This window comes from Plectropomus leopardus, chromosome 11 (genome assembly GCF_008729295.1).
Source record: "Plectropomus leopardus isolate mb chromosome 11, YSFRI_Pleo_2.0, whole genome shotgun sequence".
Classification (NCBI taxonomy): Eukaryota; Metazoa; Chordata; class Actinopteri; order Perciformes; family Serranidae; genus Plectropomus; species Plectropomus leopardus.
In genome coordinates, this window is record NC_056473.1 from 7,022,504 (window position 1) to 7,048,346 (window position 25,843).

At 39.7% G+C, this 25,843-nt stretch overlaps 2 protein-coding genes across 5 annotated transcripts; both read left to right on the plus strand.

Annotated features, from left to right (window-relative positions):
* The first annotated feature begins 844 nt into the window (after positions 1-844).
* On the plus strand, positions 845-16,620 carry LOC121949990 (cingulin-like protein 1). Of its 4 annotated transcripts, none has more exons than XM_042495881.1 (19): positions 845-902; positions 3,025-3,978; positions 4,052-4,146; positions 5,215-5,323; positions 5,417-5,512; positions 5,608-5,756; positions 7,074-7,215; positions 7,334-7,546; positions 7,645-7,851; positions 7,963-8,067; positions 9,068-9,220; positions 9,405-9,575; positions 9,856-10,008; positions 12,228-12,317; positions 14,148-14,231; positions 15,347-15,471; positions 15,706-15,814; positions 15,908-16,071; positions 16,171-16,620. In XM_042495881.1, exons 2-19 carry the CDS (start codon positions 3,037-3,039, stop codon positions 16,250-16,252), a joined length of 3,189 nt encoding a protein of 1,062 aa, XP_042351815.1. In that variant the 5' UTR covers positions 845-902; positions 3,025-3,036; the 3' UTR covers positions 16,253-16,620. The 4 variants fall into 4 exon arrangements, with proteins under 4 accessions (XP_042351815.1, XP_042351817.1, XP_042351818.1 ...); XM_042495883.1 differs by having other exon boundaries at positions 16,174-16,620; XM_042495884.1 differs by having other exon boundaries at positions 5,215-5,278.
* Positions 16,621-16,893: 273 nt separating this feature from the next.
* On the plus strand, positions 16,894-24,195 carry LOC121949991 (aquaporin-9-like). Its single transcript, XM_042495886.1, is given in 7 exon segments — positions 16,894-17,326; positions 18,054-18,180; positions 19,801-19,938; positions 20,058-20,176; positions 21,711-21,881; positions 21,883-21,932; positions 23,564-24,195. Coding segments are annotated over 7 exon segments (891 nt in total). The 5' UTR covers positions 16,894-17,248; the 3' UTR covers positions 23,772-24,195.
* Positions 24,196-25,843: the final 1,648 nt, after the last annotated feature.

Genomic DNA, 25,843 nt, shown 5'->3' on the forward strand with positions numbered 1-25,843 from the left:
CATAAAATATTTGTCTGAAAAACTGTGGTCTCTTTCTTCTAAAGTCCTCTTTGATAAAACTAAATAAAAAAGAACCATTTGCAGGGCCAGTGACAAACGTTTCTGGCTTTAGGAATATTCAGAGATGACAATAAAGGCTGCTATAAACTACACTAGTAAATAAAAATATCTGCAATCCTGGTGTGTTTATGGGAACTTTTAACATCTTTTATCCCCCCAACAGCCTTTGTTAGTTATATTTCCCACTACACACACTATCAGAATACAAATGGTCTTATTGTTCTGTTCATTATTAGTTTCCATTAACAAATACAGTATAGTTTTTTTTTTGTTTTTTTTTTTTTACTGTCCACCAATGTGATACAGGAAAGATCCTGTTATTTGTTATTTTGAAATTTATTTATTTAAAAAGGGACAGTGCACATTAATCCACATTTAAACAAATGTAGCCTAAATGCACCCGAATTAGCTGGGGAGCTAATTTTCATTGGTAGTCTCTTGCCTGATGTTATAGGCTTCCTAAAATACACTATGTACAATGGTTAAGACAGATAAAAAGGCACACATGCAGTGTGTATACAGTTTTTCATACTTAAAATCTCTCTTGAAATACTGTTAGTATCTCATAATAATGAGAAATTTTCTCAAAATAGGCATTTTAAGAGACTTTCCTTTTATAAAGATTTGCATGATCGTTTTCATTGTATAGGCAGAAATGGGCTTCCATACCAATGATATTCCGCACTTGGCAGCAGAGGATCATATGTTTTGAATATGTGAGAGCAGTGAACGCCTCTCTGAGCGGGACTCAGGGCTCGTGTCCGGGCGGAGACAGGACAGTCTGAGCGGACAGAGAAGGAGGAGGAGGACTCTGTCCAACACTCAGACGGGACACACAGCGGGTAAGTTTCAGCTCTGATCGATGTATTTACAACGCGAGATCCTTAAATAATAACACCATATTGTTTCTTCAGTGGTTTGTTGTGTATCTGCGGGACTCCGCGGTGAGTTTATTGTACTTTATGTTACTTTATAATCTTCTTTCTTCATCTGTCAGTACAAATCTCCGTTTTTGTGCGATCTGGCATTTTAATTTCTGCTTCTGAATGTATTATACTAGTGTAAGTTTTCGCAAGTCGACTTTGTTGAACTATTTAAAGTGTGAGGTGAACTTTACGAAGTAAAACCGGATACACGCAGATCCGCAGTAACGTTACATTTTCACAGCCTACCTGCTTGGGATTCTCTCATCAACAGTGAGTCTTATTTTACAAGTTCAGTTAGACGACTAAGTTAAAAAGTGCCAAAATAAAATAATGTAAGAAAAATCCCTGTAACATACTACGCAAATATAGGACCTTGATTTAGATTAATATGTTTACTCTTTTTAATAAAGCACACTAGAAACTGTAATTAGTGTTATTAGCGTTATTAATGGTCAATAAATATTCACTAATGTTTCATAGAACAGTTATAAGCTATTAATAAGAGCATAATTGGGGTTGCCAAATTGTACCTCTGGTACATACCACTTGTTTTGTCTTTTTTAGCTCTTAAATGAACTGTATGGTAAGGCTGGGAGATATAAAGAAAATGAAATATCACAATATATTTGACCTAATGAACTTTGACCACAACATCAATATTGCAATTTCATTGTAGGGTTAACATTTAGCGTTTTAAGAAAATATTCCTACATTGAGATTTTCGATAAATAATCATAAGCAAATGTGGATATAGAGATTTAGTTGGTTAAAGAAAATAACAGATCAGCTAAAAGAGTCTGGTAAGTTCAGAAAATGACATTACTTTACTGTAATGCAGCCTTTAAAACCAGTAAAAACCAACACTTATGCTAATCCAAAGACCTAAGACGATATCTTATCAATATAATAACAATATATTGCCCAGTCCCACTGTATGACTGTTGTAGAAGAAGCTGATGTTACTAATTTCAAGTCATTAAAGTTGGTAATAAACAGATTTTAGTGGTCAAATGTTTCATTTAGAAGGTAGATTTATTAGTCATTTTTAAACAAAGTTTAACCCTAGTGTTGTCCTTGGGGTCAATCTGACCCCAAATGAAATCTTTTGCTATCAAGATATATTTTTTATACTTATGTAAACAAGGTCTATTCTAAATTCCAAAACAAGGGGAAAACTGTGTGGTAAAGGGTTGGACTGAAGTAAGACTAAAGATGTAACACAGAATGGATTGACAATTTATACAATATGCTATGAATAACATTCAAAACAGGGCGGGGTAAGAATGACCCCAGAGGATAAAAGGTTTATAGCAATCGGGAGGACATTACAAGGGTTTTATAAAATGTATTATTTGAAGGGACTTTTAAGAGTTTACTTCAAGGACAAAACAAGTGTTACGCTGGAGGAGGAAAATTTTCCACAACCTGGCAACCCAAATGCTGCTTGTTAATGTCTTACTATTAAACTGTAGTATTCCAGTATTCCAAAACGATGTACTAACATTATTAAGCAAACTATTTGTATTAGCAAGTGGTACCAATATATTTTTTGGAACTTTATTATTATAAATGAGCCGTTGTGTTATTAATTAAAGCGACTCAGGATGGTGCTCTTAAGAAGCTTCGTCAGCTGCACAACCCCTCTTGTGTTCCTGTGCTTCAGCCTCACAGTAACATATTTGTGGACAAAAAAATTTCCTTGAGTGTCATCCCATGAAGTGGGTGACGACACCTCGGAGACCCCGGCCAGTTGTAGTCGTCATGCAGTTGTACAATAGTACACTGTCATGAGCACACAGAAGGAGCTGTTTTCATTGCACAGCAATATCAGGCTCTTGTCAGTGTCCATTTATTCAGTCTTTATGTTGGCTTAGCACAGCTGTGTGAGGAGCTCCCTAGATGTCTGTCATTGTGTCCCGGCGTGGCTCTGACCCTGCTGCAATGTTGTGTAAACACCAGCTTCAGCTCCATCAACCTGATGCATCCAATTCCCATACAGAGTGTCATTTTTAACATGCAGGTTTTTTTTTTTTACCAGTTCTGAGTCACGATGGAGTCTCACAGGCTGAGTGGCTCTCCGGACGTCAGGATACAGCGGAGCTACGCACAGCCACACAGTCCTAGAGGCAACCAGGACAACTTGTTTGGAGTCAGGGTGCAGATCCAGGGGATTAAAGGTCAGCCCTATGTGGTTCTGAACAGTTCTGGACAGGAGATCCACCGGGACGTCTCCGTCATTACTCATCAGGCAGGGTACAATCCTGGCGTGGTGAGGAGGTCTGTGGATGAAAGACACTCTCCGTCAACCTCCTCCACGTTTCATTATCAGAAACACCCGGAGATTCTGAAACCTTATGACCCTGAAAGTAATAATCTGAATTTAGTCATTCCCTCAACAGCTTCAGTTGCTCGACCTGCACAGCTAAACACCGGCCTTCCTCCTGAGAATGTGAACAAACCCAGGATCCCTCTGCCTGCCGAGGGCTCAGAGGTGGACCAGAGTGAAAACAAGATGCCTCCCTCAGGTATACAAGCCCCTGCAAGGTCCCCAAACTCAGTGGACACAGACCCCTTCATATCAGTAGGGAAACTAATAAGCCAGTTCAACAGCAGTCAGCGGAGGGGAAGAGGAGGACCAAGGAATCGGTTGAATCCAGAGCAGTGTCGAAGGTCACGCAGCGTGGACAGCAGTCGAACTTCGGACTCCTCGTCCTCGTCTTCTTCCTCCAGCAGAGCGTCGTCTCTGAAGGCTGTCAGGAGCGAGACCCCAGGTGGGATGTATCCTCCGGGGTCAGCCAGGGCTCGACTCCTCAGTGGAGAAGCCTCTTTGTCAAGGGAGGAGAACAAGCCCAGCGCCCTGCTTATTAAAGGACTCACTGGAAAAGAGACGATGTCTCCACAGGCTGCAAAAATGCTTCACAGGGCAGAGAAACCCTTCATCTCTAAATCATGCAGTGACCAGACTGATGAATCTGATGAAAGAGATGCACAGGTAAAGAGATTCGTGGCATGACACAGCTGTCATTTAAAAGAGTGTATTTATTTGCTGTATATTCCCTAACCAGGTCACTCCTGATCTTCTGAAAGGACAGCAAGAAGTCTCGGTCGACCCTCCTGAAGACACAGCAAAACAAATACTGTTCACTTACCTAAAGGACGGGTAAGCACCACTCACTCAGGAAACAGTTTGACATTTTGGACAATATGATTTTTCAGTTCAGTTCAATTCAATTCAATTCAATTCAATTCAGTTCAATTCAGTTCAGTTCAGTTCAGTTCAGTTCAATTCAATTCAATTCAATTCAATTCAATTCAATTCAATTCAATTCAGTTCAATTCAGTTCAATTCAATTGTCAATGCAATGCATTTGTGCAACATTAAACAACACGCTTTAACAAAAAGCTGAATAAAATAAGCTAAGAATAGAATATATATTTTTTTTAGTTAGTTAGTTTTTTTAGTTATTAGTTACAAAATTCATCTACCAGCCTATTTAAAGCTCACTTGTTAACATGTCCAGTTCCCTTTATTTAATTTGTCCAAAAAACAATGGGTGGAAATGACAAGCTTGGGGTTTTGTATGGGCTCATGTTCTGGACTATTTTTTGGATAGAAACTATCTGGAGTTGAACTGAGGAGATTTGGTTTGATTGGTAAAAGGGTGGATCGAGCTCTTTCCCTCTGTTTCCTGCATTTTTGCTAAGCTAAGGTAAACAGCTGTAGCTTCAAATTTATTGTGCAGATGTACAATTTTCCCAAAAATTCTAACTGTTCTTTTAAAACAGGCTAATAAATAAGGTTGTACTCTCGACTGGAGTTCCAGACTCTTTCTCTTTTGACCCTACAGTCACCTCTTGGTGATTAGCTTGTGGTTGTGATCATGTAGTGTATTCAGATAAGGGGCTGCTGCTCCAGCTGTGTACGCTCACGCAGCAGTCAGGAATGCAGAGCATGTAGTTGTTTCCACTGATAAAATAACTTCTTTGCATGGAACATTTTTATAAGCCATCACTTGCTTTTTTAAATGTGCTGAAGTAGAGATGTTATGCTAAAAACCATTGTATATTAAATCAGGCTGAGTGAAAACAGTTACACCTTTTTCTTTCACTCCACTGAGAGGTCCTGTGCTGCCATGTCTTTGTTTGGCAACTGACTACATTTCATTTAACATACACTACACCAAGTTAGTGCTAAACTGTTGGTGAAATATTCCTTCTTGCCTCTCAGGACGGCTGATGATGACTCCACCACTGAGAAGAAAGTCACCCTGCTGCTTGAAAAGGTCAACCAGGTCAAGTGGAAGACTGCTGAAAATGTTGAGGGGGGGAAGGAAAAAGTGTGTGTTGGGATGAGATGTTTGCCAGTGCTGATCACTGTGCAGCATGACTGAAACTAACAATACTGGGTGTTTCCCTCTTCACACATGTAGGATTACGCAGCCGGGGTGAAGCTTTTGCAGGAGAAACAGGCGGCGCTGGAGAGAGAAGTGTCTGAATTAAAGCAAAAACTGGAAACGGAGATTAAGGTGTAGTGCAGCCCCATCCTGCTGATTCACCTCTCAGACACTCACTTCCTATTCCTGTGACTGATGATGTTTTGTTTTTTTTTTTTGTTGCGCAGAATGAAAAGACTCTGGCCAAAGCTTGTGAAAAGGCCAGGACAGAGAAGAAGAAACTGCAGGAACAGTTGGACAAAAGTCAGGAAGAGTGCAGCAAACTCAGCGGCAGACTGGCTGAGATCGAGGCCCAACTTCAGTCTACCAAACAGGAGTAAGAATCTGACCCCCGAGTGACTGGACAAAGTCTACCATAAAAACTGCGTTATGTAAAAATGTCCAGCTATTATCTGCTTAATGAGGGCTACAACGGGAGAAAAGCATCAAGTTTTAAACCACCAAGATTTCAACCAATAAAGACTGAAAACAGAAGGAAACGGCTAGCATGCTATTGGCTAGCTGTTACTTTGCTATTTTGAAATCAGTGCTTAAAAAGCTAAAAACATTCCTTTTTTACACTGCCTACTCCACCCGCTAATGACTACCAACTTATTTTTAAACTTGATTTTTAAATCATTTTAAATTATCTTTGCACCTCTTGTCTGCACTTTTGTTTTTTAATAATTAATAATTATTTAATCATTTAGTAATTGATTTACCCCGTATATCTTATTTCTTTTCTCTTTTATTATAAATCTGTATCTTTTATTATGCTTTTATATTGTATTACTCTGTAAAGCACCTTGCACTGTTGTATGAAATGTGCTTTACAAATAAGGCTGCCTTGCCTTGCCTAAGTGCGAAGGACAGTAAAATTAGGTGAGGATCGCGGCGAATACCGGCAACGTCAATGGTAGACGGCATTGCCGATCAAAGTTAAAATATTTCAACTTTTCGTGTCTGTCACAATGTAATTTACAATTGGATGTTATGTATTCCTTCACATAAACACAGGTGATTTGGACAATAACTGGACATTACTAGGATAATTACCTACAGTAATAACCGCAGAATAGTTGTAAACAATACAGCATCACCATTGCATTATATTGTCATGTCGGACTGTTTGCTTGTTTTGTCCGTGCAATCCAGAAGATCTTGTCCGTGTGCTGTCCACAGTCTGCCTGATTCCATGTGAACGCAGAATTACTCTTGGCAAGAAAAAAAAACGGGCCCTCCCAAAAATTTTGAACAGTTCCTTTAAATGATTCCAGGTTTTGCAACACCAAGTGTAACAAACAAAGTCCGATGTTTATTCTTGGAAAGCAAATTAAATGCTTTAATGTTTAGAAATGCAGAGCTCAACAGAATAACCATGAACTTAAGCTCTATGCTGTGCTCCACTTTCTGTAACTAAGCTCATACTCTGAGGTCATTCAAGTGAACTGTGATGTATGATCCGCTGAAGGTCATTTAACCGAAAGCAGGGTCAAATACCATTTGGATTAAGCGTGCAGCAGATATCCTGTTTTTGTTATCTAGTTCTCTCAAGCACGTTTCTAAAATGTTAGTCAGCAGGTTTCTTTCCTGGATATAAAAGCTAAATGATGTCTGTCATTTCTCTTCCCTGCATATTTTTGTACATTGTCAGGCTGATTCAGATGAAGGTAGAGCGGGATCGGTCTAAGACGGAGATGAAAGATCTTCAGCAGCAACTCTCGGAAATGCACGACGAGCTGGACCAAGCCAAGAGGACCGAGGTGATAAATGCAGAGAAAGAAGTTCTTCTGGAGGTAAATGAAAACACATGAACTAAATACATTTTAAAAGCTGTAGAGCTGAAGTTGCAGCTGTAAAGCTCCTAGACTGGACTCGAGGTTGTGACTTAGTATTTTGATGGATGTCTGACAGGAAATGGCGCAGATGCGTATGGACTTCCAGGAAATGCTGCAGGTGAAGGAGGAGCAAGAGGAGGTGCTGCACCGCAGGGAGAGGGAGCTCAGCGCCCTGAAGGGGGCACTAAAAGAGGAGGTGGAGACTCATGATTCGTACATGACCGCTCTGAAGGATGAATACGAAAATGAGCTTGAAAAGCTGCTCAGGGATTTAGAGCTGGCTAAAGAGGTAACAGGAAAGATGTGTTTGTACTATTTCTCTTCATTTCCAAAAGCAAAAACATGGTTTCATGGTTTCATCATTTATTGTTCCATCCTGTGTCACAGAGCAGCGCTGTGTTGGGACAAAAGAAGGTTGAAGCAGAGGAAGAGAGAGGAGTAGCAAAGGTTCAGCTGAAGGAGCTGAGCCAGGACAGAGATCAGCTGAGAGGAAAGGTGCAGGAGCTGAACAACAAGGTGGATCAGCTGAATCAGGCAGTCCAGGAGTCTAAAATCACTGAGAGACAGCTGGAGCAGAGAGCAAAGCAGCTGGAGGTGGGACAGCTGATTTATTTTAGCTTCTTCCAAGCCGTTTTTTTAATCAGCACTCATATTGATGTGATCTCTTTGGCTACTTTCTATGTATATCTGTATGTTCCTCCTCAGAGGGAGAAGCAGCAGGTTGAGGAGGCGCTAAGAGATGTGAGGAGGAATGAGGAGGAGATGTGTCAGTCTAACCAGTCGCTGCTCACTCGCCTGGAGGACGTGCAGGTAAAGTGAGGTTGCTGTTAGCTTCAGAGAAACAGCTTAATGAGATGAATTTCCTGTAACTGCAGTGTACTTTGTTGCAATCCACCCACTCTAGTTATGCCCGTCTGTCCCATTCTCGTGACTGCGATATCTCAAGTAGACCTTGAGGGAAATTATTCAAATTTGGCACAAACGTTCACTTGGACTTAAGGATGAACTGATTAGATTTGGGTGGTCAAAGGTCAAGTGTCACGGTCACTCTGACCTTTCATGCATCTCATTCAAGTGAATTCAATATCTTAACAACACCTTGAGGGAATTTCCTCAAATATGGCACAAACGTCCCCTTGGACTTACGGATTAAAATTAGATTTTGGGTTAAGGTCACTGTCGCCTTGCTTGTTTCATTCTTGTGAACATAATATCTATAGAACACCTTAAGGAAATTTCTTCAAATTTGGCACAAACCTCCACACGAACTGATTTTTGATCAAAGTCAAACATATTTTTTGGTCATAACTCAAGAATTTATTGGCTGATTATGACATAATTTCACATAAATGTCTAAAAGAATAAAATGATGATGTGACAACATTTATGTCCAAAAGGCCAATTTCACTGTGATCATAATGTTTTCTTGACATTATTGCAGGCAGTAGGAACAGAATGAGAGACGTGTTGTTCGATTCTGAATCAGCGACACTAATCTTCACATGGTACACGGTGCTGATTGTATAACTGCCGGTTGAAGATGTGTGTGTAGCATCCTCGGTTTTGGATTTGGAACTTCTTTGCAGCAAAATTTATATTTGAAGTATTGTCTTCTGTCACAGCTACATATGAGTGTGGACAGATATGTATATAAACTGAAACTGCAGTTTGACTTGTTCACAGAGGGATACATCTGTGAGGCGGTAATTCAAGTCATCACATTTCTTGGCTCTCCACGCCGTGAACTGCCTTTTCAGCCATGCTCGGAAGCTCAAGGTCTCCAGTTTCCGTTGTTTGTTTGTTCTTTCAGAGCAAGTTGACCAAGCTAAATCATGAGCACAGGGACCTGAAGGAGAAGCTTAAAGAGGAGAGGAAACAAGTAGAGGAGCTGTGGAAGACAAAAACCGAGCTGGAGGATGAGAGGAGGCTGCAGGACAGGACTGTGGAGCAACTGCAGAGGAAGGTGAGAGGTAGACTTGGACTAGTTTTTGGGCCCTTATGGAGCCAAATGAGGCCTGAAACTCTGTTATCTTAACCCTGAAGCCACATGAGATCAGCAGAAACAGCCAATATTTTTTGTACTTGTCTTGGTCGTGTACCCACAGGCGTGCACTTATCTCACTGTAGAAGCTCTTTGTTTCTCTCAGATGAATATCATCATGGAGGAGTGCGAGGCGTCCACAGATGTGCTTCAGAACCAGGTTGATGAGGCCCGAGAGAAGAGTCAGAGGGAGTTGGACGAGCTGCGGAGGCAGCTGCAGGAAAAGGGAGCAGAGCTGGAGAAATCCCGTCAGGCAGCCAAAAAACTTCAGGAAGAGGTGTGGTGCTCATTGTCTGATTCATCAGCATGTGGGTTCAACTGCCTGAGTCACCAATAAAGTAAAATGAAAAGTCAACACCAGGAGGGAAAGCAGTTATGTTGCTTTGTTTCAGTGTTTTTCTTCTGATTAGGTGTTCAGAGCGAGATTTAACAGAAACATAAAGAGTAGTAATTCTGCTTTTGTGTTATGACGGACGGATCAACCATTACCTAACAGCAGACGTTGCATGTTACCTTATCTTACAGTGTGTTTGCTTTATCGTCTGTTATGTGTTCAGCTGCTTCCTCTGGAGGAGGATCTGCGGCGGTGTCGCAGGGAGCAGCAGGAGGCCCAGCTGAGGGGCCGGCAGCTGGAGCAGAAGATGGAGGAGCTGGAGGAGAGGAACGCAGCCTCGGTGGGAGATCGAGAACGGCAGGTCAAACTCATGGAGGTAAACGAGTCAAGAAACCTTAAAAGAATACTTTGCCTGCAAAATGACCATTTGTATACCAACTCAAACTGTGTTACATTGAATTTGTGAAGGAAACTTTGACTTTCTGGCATGCCTCCACGTTGAACAAAGAATCCAAAAACCCAGAAAATGTTAATGAATTGAAGTCATTAACATTTCAAAACATCCTTCTACAAACAGACACAACTGGTGCATATCCAGTCTTATGCTCAGTGCTTCCCACACAGACAGCCCTCTCCAGCCAGGAACCTTAATTTGACCTCGCTGAGCACAGGAGCTGCTAATCTATTGCTGCCTCCATTAGTTAGTTTGATGGTGTTATTTTGGTAGTTTTGGTGTTTAAGAGTGTCAGTTCAGTTTCACTAATGACCTTTTTTTGAATTCTTTGCTTACCATGAAGACGTGAGAAAAACATTTTTTAAGAATTCAAGGTAGCACAAGTTGAGTAATTGATACACAAATGGTTATTTAGGGGGTGAATTTTTCACTGAATTTAGAAAACTTGTAAGTTAAGTCAAATGTAAGGGGTTCATTAGCAATGTAGTATTTATTCATTCATTCATTTTCCAGAAATCCACTTATCCTGGTTCAGGGTTGTACGGGGGCTGGAGCCTATTGCAGTTGAACTTGGGCGAGAGGTGGGGTACACCCGGGACAGGTCGCCAGACTATCACAGGGCTGACACATAAAGACAAACAACCATTCAAGCACACATACACACCTACAGCTGATTTAGAGTAACCAATTAGTCTAGCCTGCCCACACTGACATGAGGAGAACATGTAAACTCCACACAGAAGGGCCCCAGCCTACCAGCGATTCGAACTTGGATCTATTTGCCCTGAGGTGAAAGTGCTAACCACTGTACCACCATGCCGCCCCAATTTATTATGGCACGGGCCACCTCTGAAATGTGATTGGCCGTCCCAGGTGCCACCCTATTATGATTGGCTGTCTGCCCAGTCAGTCTGAACTGTTTGATGAGTAAACTGAATTTGAGTTTGTATTCATATTTAATTCAGTCTTACACCTGAGAGGCGGTAATGTGCCAGAGTATTGTCTAGCCTGACTAATTTTAATTACAAATAAATTGATACAACTGTTAAAAAGGTTGTACATTTATTTTAATTTGTTGCACTTTATACTTGCTATTGTAGTTTCTACTTTTGGAGGAACAATTTCTTTAACAACGTATGGAGGCTTTATTTTACATTTTTGTGGTGTCACTTTGTTGTGTTGTGATTGGTAGGTCTATTTATCTTTTCATCTAAACAGAAATGTAAGACACTGTATGTTAAAAATTACAGTAGGTAGGGTTAGTGGAGACAAAAATGCTAAACTAAAGCTATGCTGTGTGCCCGCAGCAGCGTTCATACTTCATGCCACCCCTGCATAAGTCAGTGCCCCACTTGGGCCACCTAAGTTTACATGCCTCTGGCACTTCCATGATATTGGGGGACGTCTAAGAGACAGATTAATAAAGAAAACAGAGATATCCTCAATTTTAGTTGCTAGTATGGGTCAAACTTGAAAAACGCTGGTTTAAGATCACAACAGTTATGTTCCCTTTAATAATATACTGTATATTTATTTGCTGAAAAGTCATAATTCTGAACTGATAATCATGTGGAGCTTTCAATAACAAAGTTTGCTCGTTCTCATCAGAGTACACAGTCGAACGTGCCTCAGTTTATTACATGTTTTGAAGTGTTTATCTGTTCAGCAGCCAGTATTTGCACTCACTTGTTCCTGTGAAGTATAAGGGCACTGAAAAGAGCCATGGCAACAACATCTGACAGCTCAGCACTGTTTGTCTTGCTGATGACACAACATCACACGGTGACACTAGTGTGATCACTGTTGACACTGCGTATCGACCGAGGAAGCTCATGTTTACTGTAGAGAGTTATCAGACCTGTCTGGGTGTTCTCAGGATTCTTCTTTCACTTCTTCCTCAACATTCATTTAGCAGTGAAAAGTACAAAATCTTTACTCACTAGATGATTTTCAGATGTTTTTACTGCATTTCTTCATACATTATTACCCAATGCCCTTTAATAAGTATCTTAGTCACTTTTTTAACCACAGCCTCAGAGGACAGATTCATCATGTCCTCTGGGCTTGTAAACATTACACTGTAATGCAATATTAAGTTGGTGATGGTTTAACACATTTTTCATGCGCTGCTTTCCTCTCAGGGACGAATCAGCCAATTAGAAGAAGATCTTGGTGATGAGCGCAGCAGTGCCGACCGCCTGATGGAACGACTGGACAAAACCAAAGAGCAGGCAGGTTCACTCCCTCATTCTCACTCTGTGTTTTCTGACATTCATAAATTCTCCCAACTGTGAAGAAACAACCTTTATGCTCCGTCTTCATTGTGAGCGCCCAGCCCTCCGTCTGTTTTTATTATAAACAGATGTAGGGGCTGAGTGCTCAGATTTCCCCCTCAGACACTTTTTGTTTTGTTTCCCAACTTTGCAACACGACTGAGCCGCGCTGACTTCATATACGTTTCTCCGTCTCTGATGTCGTCATAAGAGCCTCACGTCCTTTAGAGCGCCTGTAAAGTAGGCCACCATTCATGGGAGCAAAGTGGTGCAGACTAATTGACACAAAACATGGTGCAAAGACAAAAAACAGCAAACTATTGTGAGCAACTATTCACAGTCCCTTCACTGGGCCTCTGGATGTTATTAGAGAGGAGAGAGATGTGGCTGCTCAGACCAGACAGCATTTCCTCTCATTTGAAGAATTAAGCTGAAAACCTTTCATTTAACCTCAAAGTGCTTGTCAGCAAGTGCTGCCTTTTTTAATAAGATACACTCGTGTTTTCAGTCAATATGGAAGGCAGAACAGAGAAAGTGCAAGCACATATTGACCTCTATGATTATATGTTGGCATGAAGAAATAGTGGCTCAGTGCTCACTTGATTTACACTTGCTTATGTTTTACTAAAGAATTATGCTATGCATTATGACCGAATGAAAGTAGTGGAAGAACTATCAAATGCTCTACCAATAAAATACCAACACAGCAGTGTGAAAAACCCACTTCAGTAAAAGTACAGAAGTTTTAGCAACAAATAGTACTAGTGTAACCCTGAGTTTTAATACTGACGCAACAGCGTGTACGCTGAATTTTACTGTTGTAGATGGCAAGCTTTTATGTGACACTAATTATGACATTTACAACATAAATTGATATAGAAAAGGCACACACTTGTGCAGAGAGATATTATGTGCTTGTTGTTACATTTCTCCAGAAAACAAACCTGAAAGACATGGGTTGCAGTGTGGGAGAGTAGCAAAACACTGACATGTACAGGAGGGTGAAAGCAAAACCAGGCCCTTTGGTTTCTAAAAGGTGGCGTGGGAATAAAACTCCCCACAGCCAGCCACTGATTCTATCAAAATGATAAACAAAACGACTGGTCCCAAAACAAAAGTAAAGTGGGAGTCACTGAAAAGGTGTGAAGCAAAATTATAAGCAAAAAGAAGAATCACATTTGTAACACACACTTAACTCAAACTTCCACTCAAAACAAAAAAAACACAGAAAGCCAACTGAAGGTGTTGACTCTCTGTAGACCCACAACCAACTGAGCAGAAATAAGCCAACCCCACAATAAAACCTCTCAGCCAGATTGATCACCAGCAGCTGACAAGAGCATCACAGCTGCACCCAATAGCTCCTGATCAGCAGGGAAACCTGGGACCTAGAATTTTGTCTCTCCTTTTGGAATACTTCAATTGTACCCCCCCCCCCCCCCCTCACAAAACCCCACAAGTCAGCTGGAGGATAATAACCAACATATACATTACTTGCACTCAAAATAAGTAAAGTAAAATGGACAATGACAGATTAGAAAATTAGATTTTGGGTCTCTTGCCATAAATCTTTCTGGCAGAGGACGTCCAAACTCTTCATATGTGTCCCACCCAATGCTGAAATGAAACCTCCACCCTTGCATATATGTACACAAGTATGTGTGCATAAAATGGAAATGCTCAGATAAAAATTACAACTATCTCAAAATGTACAACAGCATTTGAGTAAATGTGTTTGCTTTCTCCCATTGCTGACTGGTAAAAACGGTTTCTCTCTGCGTGTGACAGATGGATCACATGAGAAACGAGCTGATGCAGGAGCGAGCAGTCAGGCAGGACCTGGAGTGTGACAAGATGAGCCTGGAGAGACAGGTACGACCTCTCTCTGCTCGCATTGAAATGTTAGTGCAAACGGACTTAAAAAAGCCTGCTGGGGGTTTTGGGGAAACAAACAAAGTTTCTGTTTACTTTCAGTGTTTCTCACAAAAATGCAGTGTGTGTATTCTTTAACTTTAACAAACACGCTGAATGATTTTTGTTTTTACATCCATGTTTACCTGCTGGCACTTTTTGTCTTCTCTTTCCGGCACCTTGCTGTATGTCTTGTAGATCAGTGGAATAATGTGAAACCACTGGCTGACGGTGCATCATGCCAACTCAGTTGCTAGAAGAAAATGTTGTTTTTTTCCAGGGACTTTTTAGCTTCTAAATGTAGGTATTGTTTGAGGGACCTGTAGCTGTTTTTCTAGTTACTTTTCTGCTCCCAAACTTAAGTGTTCATTCGCGACCCGTGGCTCTTTTTTCTACCATTTTTAAACACTTAGACATGGGTGTTTTTTACGGACTTGTCGCTCTGTATCCTGCTGCTCTTTAGCCCTGAAATTTGGTGTTTTTTCTTAGGGACCCATTGCTGGTTTTCCATAGACTTTTCAGCCCCCAAATGTGGGTGTTTTCCTCTGGGGTTACTGGCCCCAACATGGATGTTTTTAGGGACCTTAGACTCTTTTTCCAGCCCATTTTTTGCGCCCAAACGTGTTTTTTTTTAGCAACCCGCAGCCGTTTTTCCAGCAGAGATAAAACCATGAAAAGCAGTCTTTTTTTATCACAACATTTCTGTGTTTACTGCCAGGATCGTGCCACCAAAACTGGTATTTTCAGCCAAACATGATCTTCCTAACCATAGCCATGTGATTTTGTTCCTAAACCAAACCACACATTAACAACGGCATTGCTGAAACGTAAATTAGTTCCAACATATCTGCTACATAATAAATTTCAAACTAATTGTATTTGTGGTTTGCAGAAACGCACAATGCAAACATTAATTCTGGTGACTCGGTCAGCTGTCCGCTCGCTTGTGTGCATGCATGTGTGTCCTCCAGGTCTTTGACATTGCTTTAAAGCACTACTAGTTCTCCAAAACTCCCCAGAATACCTTGAAATTTCCCTTAATTTATTACATTCTTCTGTTTCAATTACTCTGTCAGAATAAAGACCTGAAGAGCAGAGTGTCTCATCTGGAAGGATCGCAGAGGACCAATCAGGATTCACTCCTCTCCAAACTGAACAGCCGCATCCAGGAACTTGAAGAAAGGTTGCAAGTAGAGGAGAGGTGAGCACCTGCACATGAAATAATCACCTTATGGCTCTTTACAGAAATAAATGTATCCAGAGATTGTATTTGGAGCGCAGGGATAATGGTCCATCAGATGCTTGATGGTAGCCATTGAGCAGCACTCATATCACTTTCCCCGTGGTTGTAAGAGTGAGAGTATCTCTGGTCTGAAACACATGAGTAAGGTGTTGAGTTACAGCGATGTGATCTCTCGGTGCTCTTTGCTCTCAGAGACAACAACAGCCTGCAGCAAGCAAACCGCAAGCTGGAGCGCAAGGTGAAGGAGATGAAGATGCAGACGGATGAGGAGCACATCAACCTGCAGAGCCAGCGAGACCAGGTAGACTTTAACCCCAAAGACAAAGAAAAAAAAGTTATCAAATATGGAGCTGCAGACTTGTGACTCATTATCTCACTTTTGTGAACTCTGCAGCTGACTCAGAGGCTGAAGACAGCAAAGAGGCAGATGGACGAGGCGGAGGAGGAGATCGAGCGTCTGGAACACGCCAAAAAGAAGCTGCAGAGAGAACTGGACGAGCAGATCGAGACCAACGAGCAGCTTCATGGCCAACTGAGCTCACTGCGGAACGAGATGAGGTGACCACTCACCTTCTGTCACTGAGTTTCTGTGTTTATTTAACACTGATTAGATTATGTCATTCTTTAACTCCAATCTTTTTATTTTTTTGGCATCAGCAGGCGTAAGAGGAAATCACCTCCTCTCATTAAGGGTGTGGAAGACGGCGCGAACGACGTGGATGACTTTGGATCTGACTGACTGAAAAACAAAATGCCGTCCAACAATTTCTGGACTTATTAAGAAATGTTGGACTCACTGTGAAAATTCCTGCATATCATATTTCAACATAATTCCATTAACAAGCTCAGGTGTGATTTCATAATGTTGTGCGTGGCATATTGCCAAGACTGACCTCTTGTGGCAACATGTGTAACTACAAACTGATGTTTTACAATGCAGCAGACAAACTGCCTTATTTTACCTAAACTCAAATGGATTAATTTGCTCCCTAAGTTATTCCTCTGCTGTGTGAGTTAATATTATGCAAACTGCAAATCTTAAACTGATGAATAAATGTGTGTAAGATACGTTCCCGACATTCACAGCTGAGCAAATTGGCTTGATTTCTCTCACACAGAGCCACCAGGCGCCCCATTTTTTGATAATATCTAATTTTTTTTTTAGTTCGACATTAGAAGAAAATTACCTTCAAATAGGATAAATGAAAAAAGTAAACAAACAAACAAAATCAAGAAAATGACCTCAAGAAAATGCTAAAAAAAATGAAATTACTTTTTTTTTTTTCCTGTAACCTTATTTTGAATATATAATTAAGAGAATGACATAGTTTTCTGAACATTTTCTCTTATTTTTTTGATAGTATCTGATAATTTTTAGATCATCACTGTTACTTTTTTTGCAGTTTTTTGGGGCATTTTTTCCAAGTTACTCATTGATGTTTTAAATTCCAGTAAAAGGCAACTGAATGCAGCACATAGAAATAAATTCAGGTGTCCTGTGACTACACACAGATAAAGAAAATCAGATTTAATGGCGATACAATGCCAATCACATCTTGTGAAACTTGATGAGAGGAGCGTGGTGGTTTCACAAATGGATCAATGCTCGGTGCTGAATGGCTGCGGTCGGGTAGAGGTGGAGATTTGATGACTCCAGAGGTTCACACTGCTGGACATCTGGTAGTTTTTACAGCAGCTGGCACAGAGATACAAGGAAATACAACACAAGAGAAGCATGAGGAAACACTGTGCTCTTAAACATGGAATATTCAAGGAATTCCTGGCAGAATTCCTGGGGACCTTTGTCTTGGTTGTAAGTAGCATTTTGTTTTAGAAGCTGTTTCATGATTGTTCACAGTGGTAAAAGAAGTATTACGATCCTGTACTTAGGTAGCAGTACTAATACAACACTTTAAAAATACTCTGCTTCTAGTAAAAGTCCTGCATTGGAAATGTTACTTAAGTTAAAGTACGTAAGTAGAAACAAGAAAATGTGTTTAATTTTTAAAAGTCAAAGCAATCATGCAGAAAAAAATGAATGAACATGATAAATCAAAAATGATTAAAATAATTAAAGGGAAAAACAGCAAGTCCTCATATTTGAGACACTGGAATGTTTTTGCATAAAAAATGACATGATTATAAAAATAGTTGCCAGTTTTGCCAATTTTCTATTGACTAATTGTTTCAGCTGCATATTTTCATATTTTTGGTTTGTGTGTAAAAATCTTGATTTGTAAAGTAAGTTATCAAATGATGCAGTGGAGTCAAAAGTACCAGATTTCCCTCTGAAGTGTTGTGAATTAGAGGTAGAAAGTGGCATAAAATTGATATACTAAAGTAAAGTAAAAGTACCTTAAATTTGTAATTAAGTACTGTATTTGAGTAAATGTACTTAGTTTCATTCCACCTCTGCTTGTTTATAAACATATTTCAGTCAAATGTGGTGCTCCAGGCTGCTCAACATTTATTCATAAATCGTCTTGTCCCTTTATGATGTTTGTGACAGTCTGCTCTCCTCTTCCTCTCTTGTTTGTCAGTTGTTTGGCTGCGGCTCAGTCGCTCAGACCGTCCTCAGTCGAAACACCCTGGGCGAGCCACTCACCGTCCACATTGGCTTCTCTGTTGGACTGATGATGGCGGCGTATGTGGCCGGCGGAGTGTCAGGTAAATGTGGTTTCTTGTCGAAACGTCTGCAACTAATTTACAATCAAGCAGAATTTTTTCACACCAGAAACAGATAAGATGTATTACCACATAGTTTTTCTCCTACAAGAAATTTGCCTTAGTTTTGGTGCATGAATTAAACATAAAATAAACATGTTAAGAAGAACAAAAATAAGTACTGCAACACTCAAGTACATAAATATACATTTTAAAAAATACCATACAAATTTGACAGAGATACTTACATATATACTGTAACATAACAAGAGCCAAATCACTTGAGCTACCGCCCCACAGTTTGATGGTATTTTGTATTTAATGCACGTTCAATACAGTAAGATAAATAATTGTTACTGGCAGGGTGTCTGCAGGTCCCTAAGAAGTCTTAGAATGTCTTGAATACAGTTTGATAAATATTAGGCCTTAAAAGTCATCAAATAGTCTTAATTTGATTTTGTGAGGTCTAAATTAACACAAAGATTTTATTTAATAATATTATTTTATTATTCTTTTTCTTTTTGTCAAAATTAGCTCTTCAGCATGAAAGTCCACATTTCTGATAAAATACATCTTTAAACCTACCACTGAACATGATAATCTTTTGACTTTATACTTGCAGTTACCTGTTGGCGAAATGTAGATTGACTTAACTCACTCTAATAACCATATTCATACATATAAAACCTGCCTCTGCACATGAGCAAATCTATACCTTTTTTGAGGTATGTAGGTATATTACTAAGGAAAGGATGTTTTTTTCAATAAATCAGACTTAAATTTGGGTAAAAATAATCCTGTAAAGGTCTTTAAACAAACTCACAGTAAGAGTCTGATACCTGTAGACACCTTGAATGGATGTTGCTGAGATCAAGTTCCAACTCTTCTGGGTGCTATAATGATAGTTTGTTGTTTGCATATTCAGCTGTTTAGCGTTGCAGACTGCATAAAAATAATTCATAGTCAATACAAACAACCTGTGCCAGGACATATAAACAGTCTGTAATGAAAACATTGTTACTCATGAGGCTTTCATCTTGTAATAATATAACTTTATGACTTCCTGTGCAGCCATGTGCCATGTACCTCCACAGCTCAGCAGGAACGTGCCAGCTTTCTGTCCACATCCAATGAAAGCGTACTGACCATTGATTTGTTTTAGCGCCAGTGCACAGCCTCTCCAGGGTCATACATAACCCTGGGCACTAAATGTCCTGCAAAGCTCATTGATCAAAGCCTACGTTGCTGTCGTTCAACAAGACTACTCGCCTCAACCGAGCTGCAGCTACTTCCAGTTTTACATCAAAAGGAGGAGACAGAATTCATGAAGACAGATGTTTAAAAATATAAAAATCTGGCAGGATGTGAGCGCAGCTTGATTAGAGAAAGAACGGAATAATGCGCCTTTTTGTTTTTTGTTTTTTATGTAGAAGTTGAATTTCTAATATGTGACCATTATTCTGCTTCTTTGCTTAACAAAAACCCTGCACCGCCCCGGGGGCCGCTCTCCTTCTGCTGCCCCTCGTAAATGTGACGGCCTGACTAATGATGGAGGGGACATCATGCCAGACGCCCCCACACACTGCACCCCTCTTTCACTCTCTGCTTTGTCTTCCATCCCAGGAGGCCATGTGAACCCTGCTGTGTCTCTGGCCATGGTGATTCTGGGCAAGCTGAAGATCTGGAAGTTTCCTTTCTACGTCATTGCTCAGTTTCTTGGTGCTTTTGCTGGAGCTGCTGCAGTCTTTGGATTATACTACGGTGAATACACTAGAGCTTTATCCTGTTACGCACCTGTAACAGTTGATTTTGGGTGTCATCATTCAGCTGTCACAATGAAAACACACAGTTACAATTCTTTATATTTGTCCTTTTCACAGATGCCTTCATGGACTTCACCAGTGGGATTCTTTCAGTGACGGGAATCAATGCAACAGGTCACATTTTTGCGTCCTACCCTGCGAGACACCTGTCAATCCTCGGCGGCTTCATCGATCAGGTGAGCTCTGACCGCTGTGACCCAATGACCTCCCCTCTATTGTGCATTGCCACTCCCGTTCAGGCTCCAGATTCGGCAAAGTCTGGCGAATTTAGCTAATGCAAAATTGATTGCCCCATTTAGTCTGAGAACACCCCCTCTTTTGCCTCAGTTTTGGGTCTAATGACCCATTTCCTGGCATTCACTAGAAGGTCAAATCTATACTTAACACCATTTTCCGCCTTTTTAGTTGGTGCAGCGATGCAAAAATAACACGTCTACCAGCTTTAAACTGTTGAAAATCACATCAGGTGATCCGCAGAGATAAGACTAATCAGTGTGATTGTGCTCCTGTTAGTGTTTTCTTTTAAAGATATGTGCATCCCTGCATTTAATTAAAACATTTCAAACCATTAAGATTAAACCTGTTGTAACGATATATCTTAGAGAATATACTCTTAGAGGGAATCCTATATTTACTATACTATGATAGTGCTTTGTATACTATCTTATACTTAAAGGTATTTTATGTGTTTGTTAGAAAGAGACTGGAAGCAAAACACCATGATGAAAAAAATTAAATTAAAAAAAGCTAATTATATTGTAAAAAGAGTGACTCATATGCTAAATGACTGCAGTAAAGATAATGAAGATGTGATTTTTGTGTAACTAATGCTAATCTTTATAGTATTTACTTAAAAAATACTATTATTATAGAAGATGTATGTCCATAAAGACATTTGCCTGTAAAAAGACACTTTTTACTCACATATACATGAATATAAAGCTAAAATACTGGAACAGGTTTGATCTCACTGTACCAGAGGTAGGACTAAGTTATTATTGCAAGTTACAAGTTAGTTTCACATCTTTGCACTCAATTTCGAAGTCAAAACGTTTAAGTCCCAAGCCCTAAACTTTGATTTTTGAGTCCTAAACAAGTCATAATGTGCTCTTCACCAAATATAATGTCAATAACAACAGAGCAATAATGTATAATCAGTTTTAAAAAAGTCATGAATGCTTTTTAAAATGTGTAGTTTTGTTTGAGGTTGTTGCGATTTTGTCTGTTTTTTTCGACCTGCACATTTTTCATAGTGCAGTTTGTTTTTTTGTTGACCACCATGTAGTTCTTGTGCATGAACAGAATTACTTTTGGTAACATTTTTCTGGTGCTGAGTCACGTATTGTTTGCTCTTCATGGTTCTCCTGCAGCATGAATGGATGCTGTCAGATTGGTTCAAAGTGGATCAGAGAAATTAATTGTTGACTTGCTGGGAATCAATAACATTAACATTAGTTGATTAAAGAAATAAGTTAATTCATGACACACTAAAAACATACTACATATTTTTGGGGAAAGGTATCAGGTTTTTTCACGTCAAAAGGCTCAAGTCCAATTCAAGCCACAAGACAGTGGTGTTAAAGTCCAAGCCGAGTCACGCGTCTTTTTTTTGTTAATTTAAGTCTTAAGTCATCTAATTCAAAGTCATGTGACTCAAGTCCACACCTCTGCTCTGCAATTTACCAAACAAATGATGTTCTGCTCCTGCAGGTGGTGGGGACAGGTATGCTGGTGCTGTGTATCCTGGCTATTATTGATGGTGGAAACATTGGAGCACCCAAAGGCGTGGAGCCGCTGGCTATCGGTCTGATCATCATGGCCATCGGTGTCTCTATGGGACTCAACTGTGGATACCCCCTGAACCCTGCCAGAGACCTGGCTGGGACCTCGACTGTTCACTGCTGTAGCTGGATGGGGGATGGAGGTCTTCAGGTAACTGTATACAGCAGAGCAAGAAACATAAGGATGTTTTTATTATGTTTTATATTGTATGATTTCAATATTTGTTAGATTTATTAATTAAAGCAACACAATAAGGAGTAATGTTATTGGACAGAACCAGGAAAATGAGGACTATAAAGAAGTACTGAATAAATTTGTTACAGTCTGAAGGAACCACTGATTTTATCAACCTATGTCGTTAGTTTTTTTTATTATGCTGGTGTATACGGGCAGCAGAGGAAGGAGGATTCAAATGCAGATGGTGAATAATTCAGCGAATCATGGGACAAAGCTTACAGTGGTCAGGCAGGTCAACAGCAAAAAGTCAGTCTAAAACAGACACATGAATCCGCCAGGTAGATGGTAAAGACAAGGTGAGACACATAGCAAAACAATTTTTTTTTTAAAAAGAATACAAAACCCAAGGAAAAGTCACTTTTGGAAAACACTGGAACGATTGACAGTACAGGTAACAAAAACAAAGTGGCAAAGAGAAAAGGGAACACAGACTAAATACACTGAGGAGGGAAGAATAACGAGGGAAAGGTAAAAACAAATCAAGGTGGAGGAGACATTCCCACAGGTTGGAAAAAAAACACAAAGAGAGGAAGTAAAACAAGGCAGCGGGAAAATGACTTTCAGAATAAAACAGGAAACAGATTACAAACAAAACCTAGAGCAAGAGTTTAGCCGAAAAACTCGGCTGAAGCAAATATCAGATACAGATGATGTACTTTTTATTAGTATAATCTGAGTAAAATCCAATCTTGTAATTAAGGAGAATAAATAAAATAATATAATAATATTTTATAATAAATATAAAATAAATAAATAAATAAATTTATAAACTTCCAATCAACACATATCAGTTTCAGGATTCATGCTGCGTTTTTGTGATGTCAGAAGGTTGGAGCTTCTGAGATGGAAACTTCTTCTTCCAGCTGCAAAGAGGATGGGTTGAATTTTAATGCTTCGAGCGTGCTGAGAACCGTCTTGTCCCTTTTTGCTGCACCAGTACATTCCTTACAACCACTAAAACAGCTTAAAAATGGATTTACCTGACTTGTTTTCAGGGTTTATGGTAAAAAAAAAAAAAATCTAATTAACTGAGGTCACTCTACATGGACAGCAGTAATCATTAATACCACATCACACCTTACATGTGGTTGAAAATTTATTTTTAATATGTGAATTGATAAAAATAAGTTTCTCACCAATGACCAAACATTGGCCTTTGCCATGTTTATGCATTTATGACATCAAGTCAGCAACTTGTGTTATAAAGTAATGTTGTCAATATTAGTAGAATCATATATTTGGGTTATTCAAAAAGAATACATCTGATCTTTATTAACAAAATAATTTATTTCAATAGGAAAACAGGAATAATTACTATTCAGTGTAAATATTTTAAATGTAATTTAACAGCTGAAAAGTGATGAATGTGTGAGCCACTTAAATGAACCACAGTGTTACATAATGTCACATGCAGTGGACAGATGCAGTCGATGCTTGTGAATGATCCAGCGATGACACCAGTGACCCACAGCGGCCTTAGAGTGACTGTCAGAGAGTTATTTAACTCTTTCCGCTTCTATGTTTTTACTCTGTGTTTCTCACAGCACTGCAGACAACTGGTGGTGGATCCCCGTGGCGGGGCCCATGGTGGGGGGCGTGGTCGCAGCCGTCATCTACTACCTGCTCATTGAGCTGCACCATCACCGCGAGGAGCCCGAGAAGCCCCACGAGGAAGAGGAGGAGGAGGAGGAAGATGAGGACGACGAGGACAGCAGCCTGAAGGACAAATATGAGATGATCACCATGAGCTAAAAAAAGACATTAACCTTCAGGACAACCTGGTTCAGATTGTTTAACTGTCAGTCAGGTGGAGATACACAGCTTCCATCTGTTAACACTAATAAATATGGACTGTCTCCTTTGTAATTTTAATGTTTTATGTTTCATGAACACATGAAAATCTCAGTCTTGTGTGCTTCACATTGTTCTGACTGTTCATATACATGTTGTAAATACTGTACTATAGACATTAGATGCTTGAAAATGATGGGTACCAACTGTGTTACATGCCTGCTTTTCTCCTTTTAGGTTTGCTCCCATTTTCTTTTCTGATATTTTCTGTATATTTACATAAAACTTTTAGTTTTTTTGTTTTTGTTTAAACTTATAATTATTTCCTTTTTTTGCAAACCATGAGGAATCATCCCTCCTGTTCTGTATTAATATGTGTATTTATTCTGTGTTGTTTTGTCTACATTAAAGTTTCTACAAATATCAAATGTCATACAAGATATTTCACTTCAGGGATGAAACTCCATCTTTTGTCCCATTTATCACTGAAAACTGCAGTTAAGATGACAGTTTGTTTAAGTAATTTCCATCACAGTATTTACTCCATTACCTCATACATCCTCATATGTCACTTGAATTGTTGTACGGGCCAGAGAGAATAACTGAAAGCAGACAGGAACGGTAGACATGAATCCTCGCCATAAACCTCATCAGCAGACAAGTACATTTATAACTCTTAGACTGAAAAGCTTCAACTACGATTGGACCGACACATGAGATGGATAATTTGTTTTTAGTTGCCATGATTGCAGAGGATGATTACACCCCTCAGTGTCAGCTACGAGCATTATGCACTAACAAATTTCCTGTATGAGCTGATTACTCTTGTTAATCATCTGAGTCACAGTCGGATGTCTGATTTGGACGCTAATAGGAGCCTCAGATGCTGTGACTTCACTGTTAAAGATACAGAAAGAGTGAGGTTATATGTGAAAATTGTAAGGGAGCACTTCCTGTCGTCCTGTCGTTGACTCCTCACACCTGTGGTCAGTGTTGGAGGTACTATTTGGACCATTTACTTGAGTAACATTAACACTACCACGATGCAAATATACTTTATTTCAAGTAAAAGAATAAATTCAAACTTTTACATAAAGATCCCCTCCAGACTCCACAAATAAGTTATCAGCACACATGCGCACAAATAAACACTGTAGCAGCATCAAAAGTCTCCACACTTCTTATTTTCTTTTACTTAAGTGGTAGGGGTAAAGAAAGGAAACTAGGGAAAAGATATAATTAGAATTATTATGATTACATGTTTAAAATTATGTTACAAATTATTATAATTTTAAGCAGTTTTTGTTTTTTTTACTGTCTGTCTGGTTGTTGTTTTTTTTAAAACTGATTTCTTGCCTTTTCCCCTCAGTGACACATAAAACTCAGATCAAAGATTTTCTGGCCAAAAAAACACAGATTCCCTGTTCAACATCCAGGAAAACTGAGTTTCAGAGACAGAGTGAGGGTCAAAGACACCAGAGGACCAATTTAAGTCCTCCTGCCGCTGCTGTGGAGCCAGGCAGCAAGAGGAAACAGCATCAGACGGACGAATGAGAGAACTGCAGGGTGAGTTCATCTGACGTCAGCCTGAGGGTCAAAGTACAGTCACATTATTGTTGATGTCAGTTTGTCGTGTATACATTGCATGATTGCATACATGGAGCAGTGAGGAAAATCACTTTGTATAGACTGACTGGCAGCTCAATAACGCTACGTGTGCAGGTGCATGTGATCTCGTCTCTCACCTATAAACGGGGCTTTAAATGATGGAGGAGGATGTCACTGACAGGAAGGAACAGTCAGCTGAGTTTATAGAAATGCATCTCTCCGAATCTGCAAAATCACAGGAAACCAAAAAGTTCATCATGAAGCATGTTGTTTCTCCAAAGCAGCTGTTACCTTCAACTATACTGACTTTTCAGGTTTTTTTGTTTAATTGTGTGGAGCTGTGAATTAGTGTCACTCTGTTTTCTGTAGGTTGTTTAAATCAAAGGAAAAGATGCAACAAAATTCAGTATTGGAGTTCAAATATG

Coding starts and splice junctions, on each gene's coding strand:
- LOC121949990 (XM_042495881.1), top strand. CDS start 3,037: ATGGAGTCTCACAGGCTGAGTGGCTCTCCGGACGTCAGGATACAGCGG. Junction 7,216..7,333: donor AGAAAGAAGTTCTTCTGGAG/GTAAATGAAAAC, acceptor GATGTCTGACAG/GAAATGGCGCAGATGCGTAT. Junction 7,547..7,644: donor ATTTAGAGCTGGCTAAAGAG/GTAACAGGAAAG, acceptor CCTGTGTCACAG/AGCAGCGCTGTGTTGGGACA.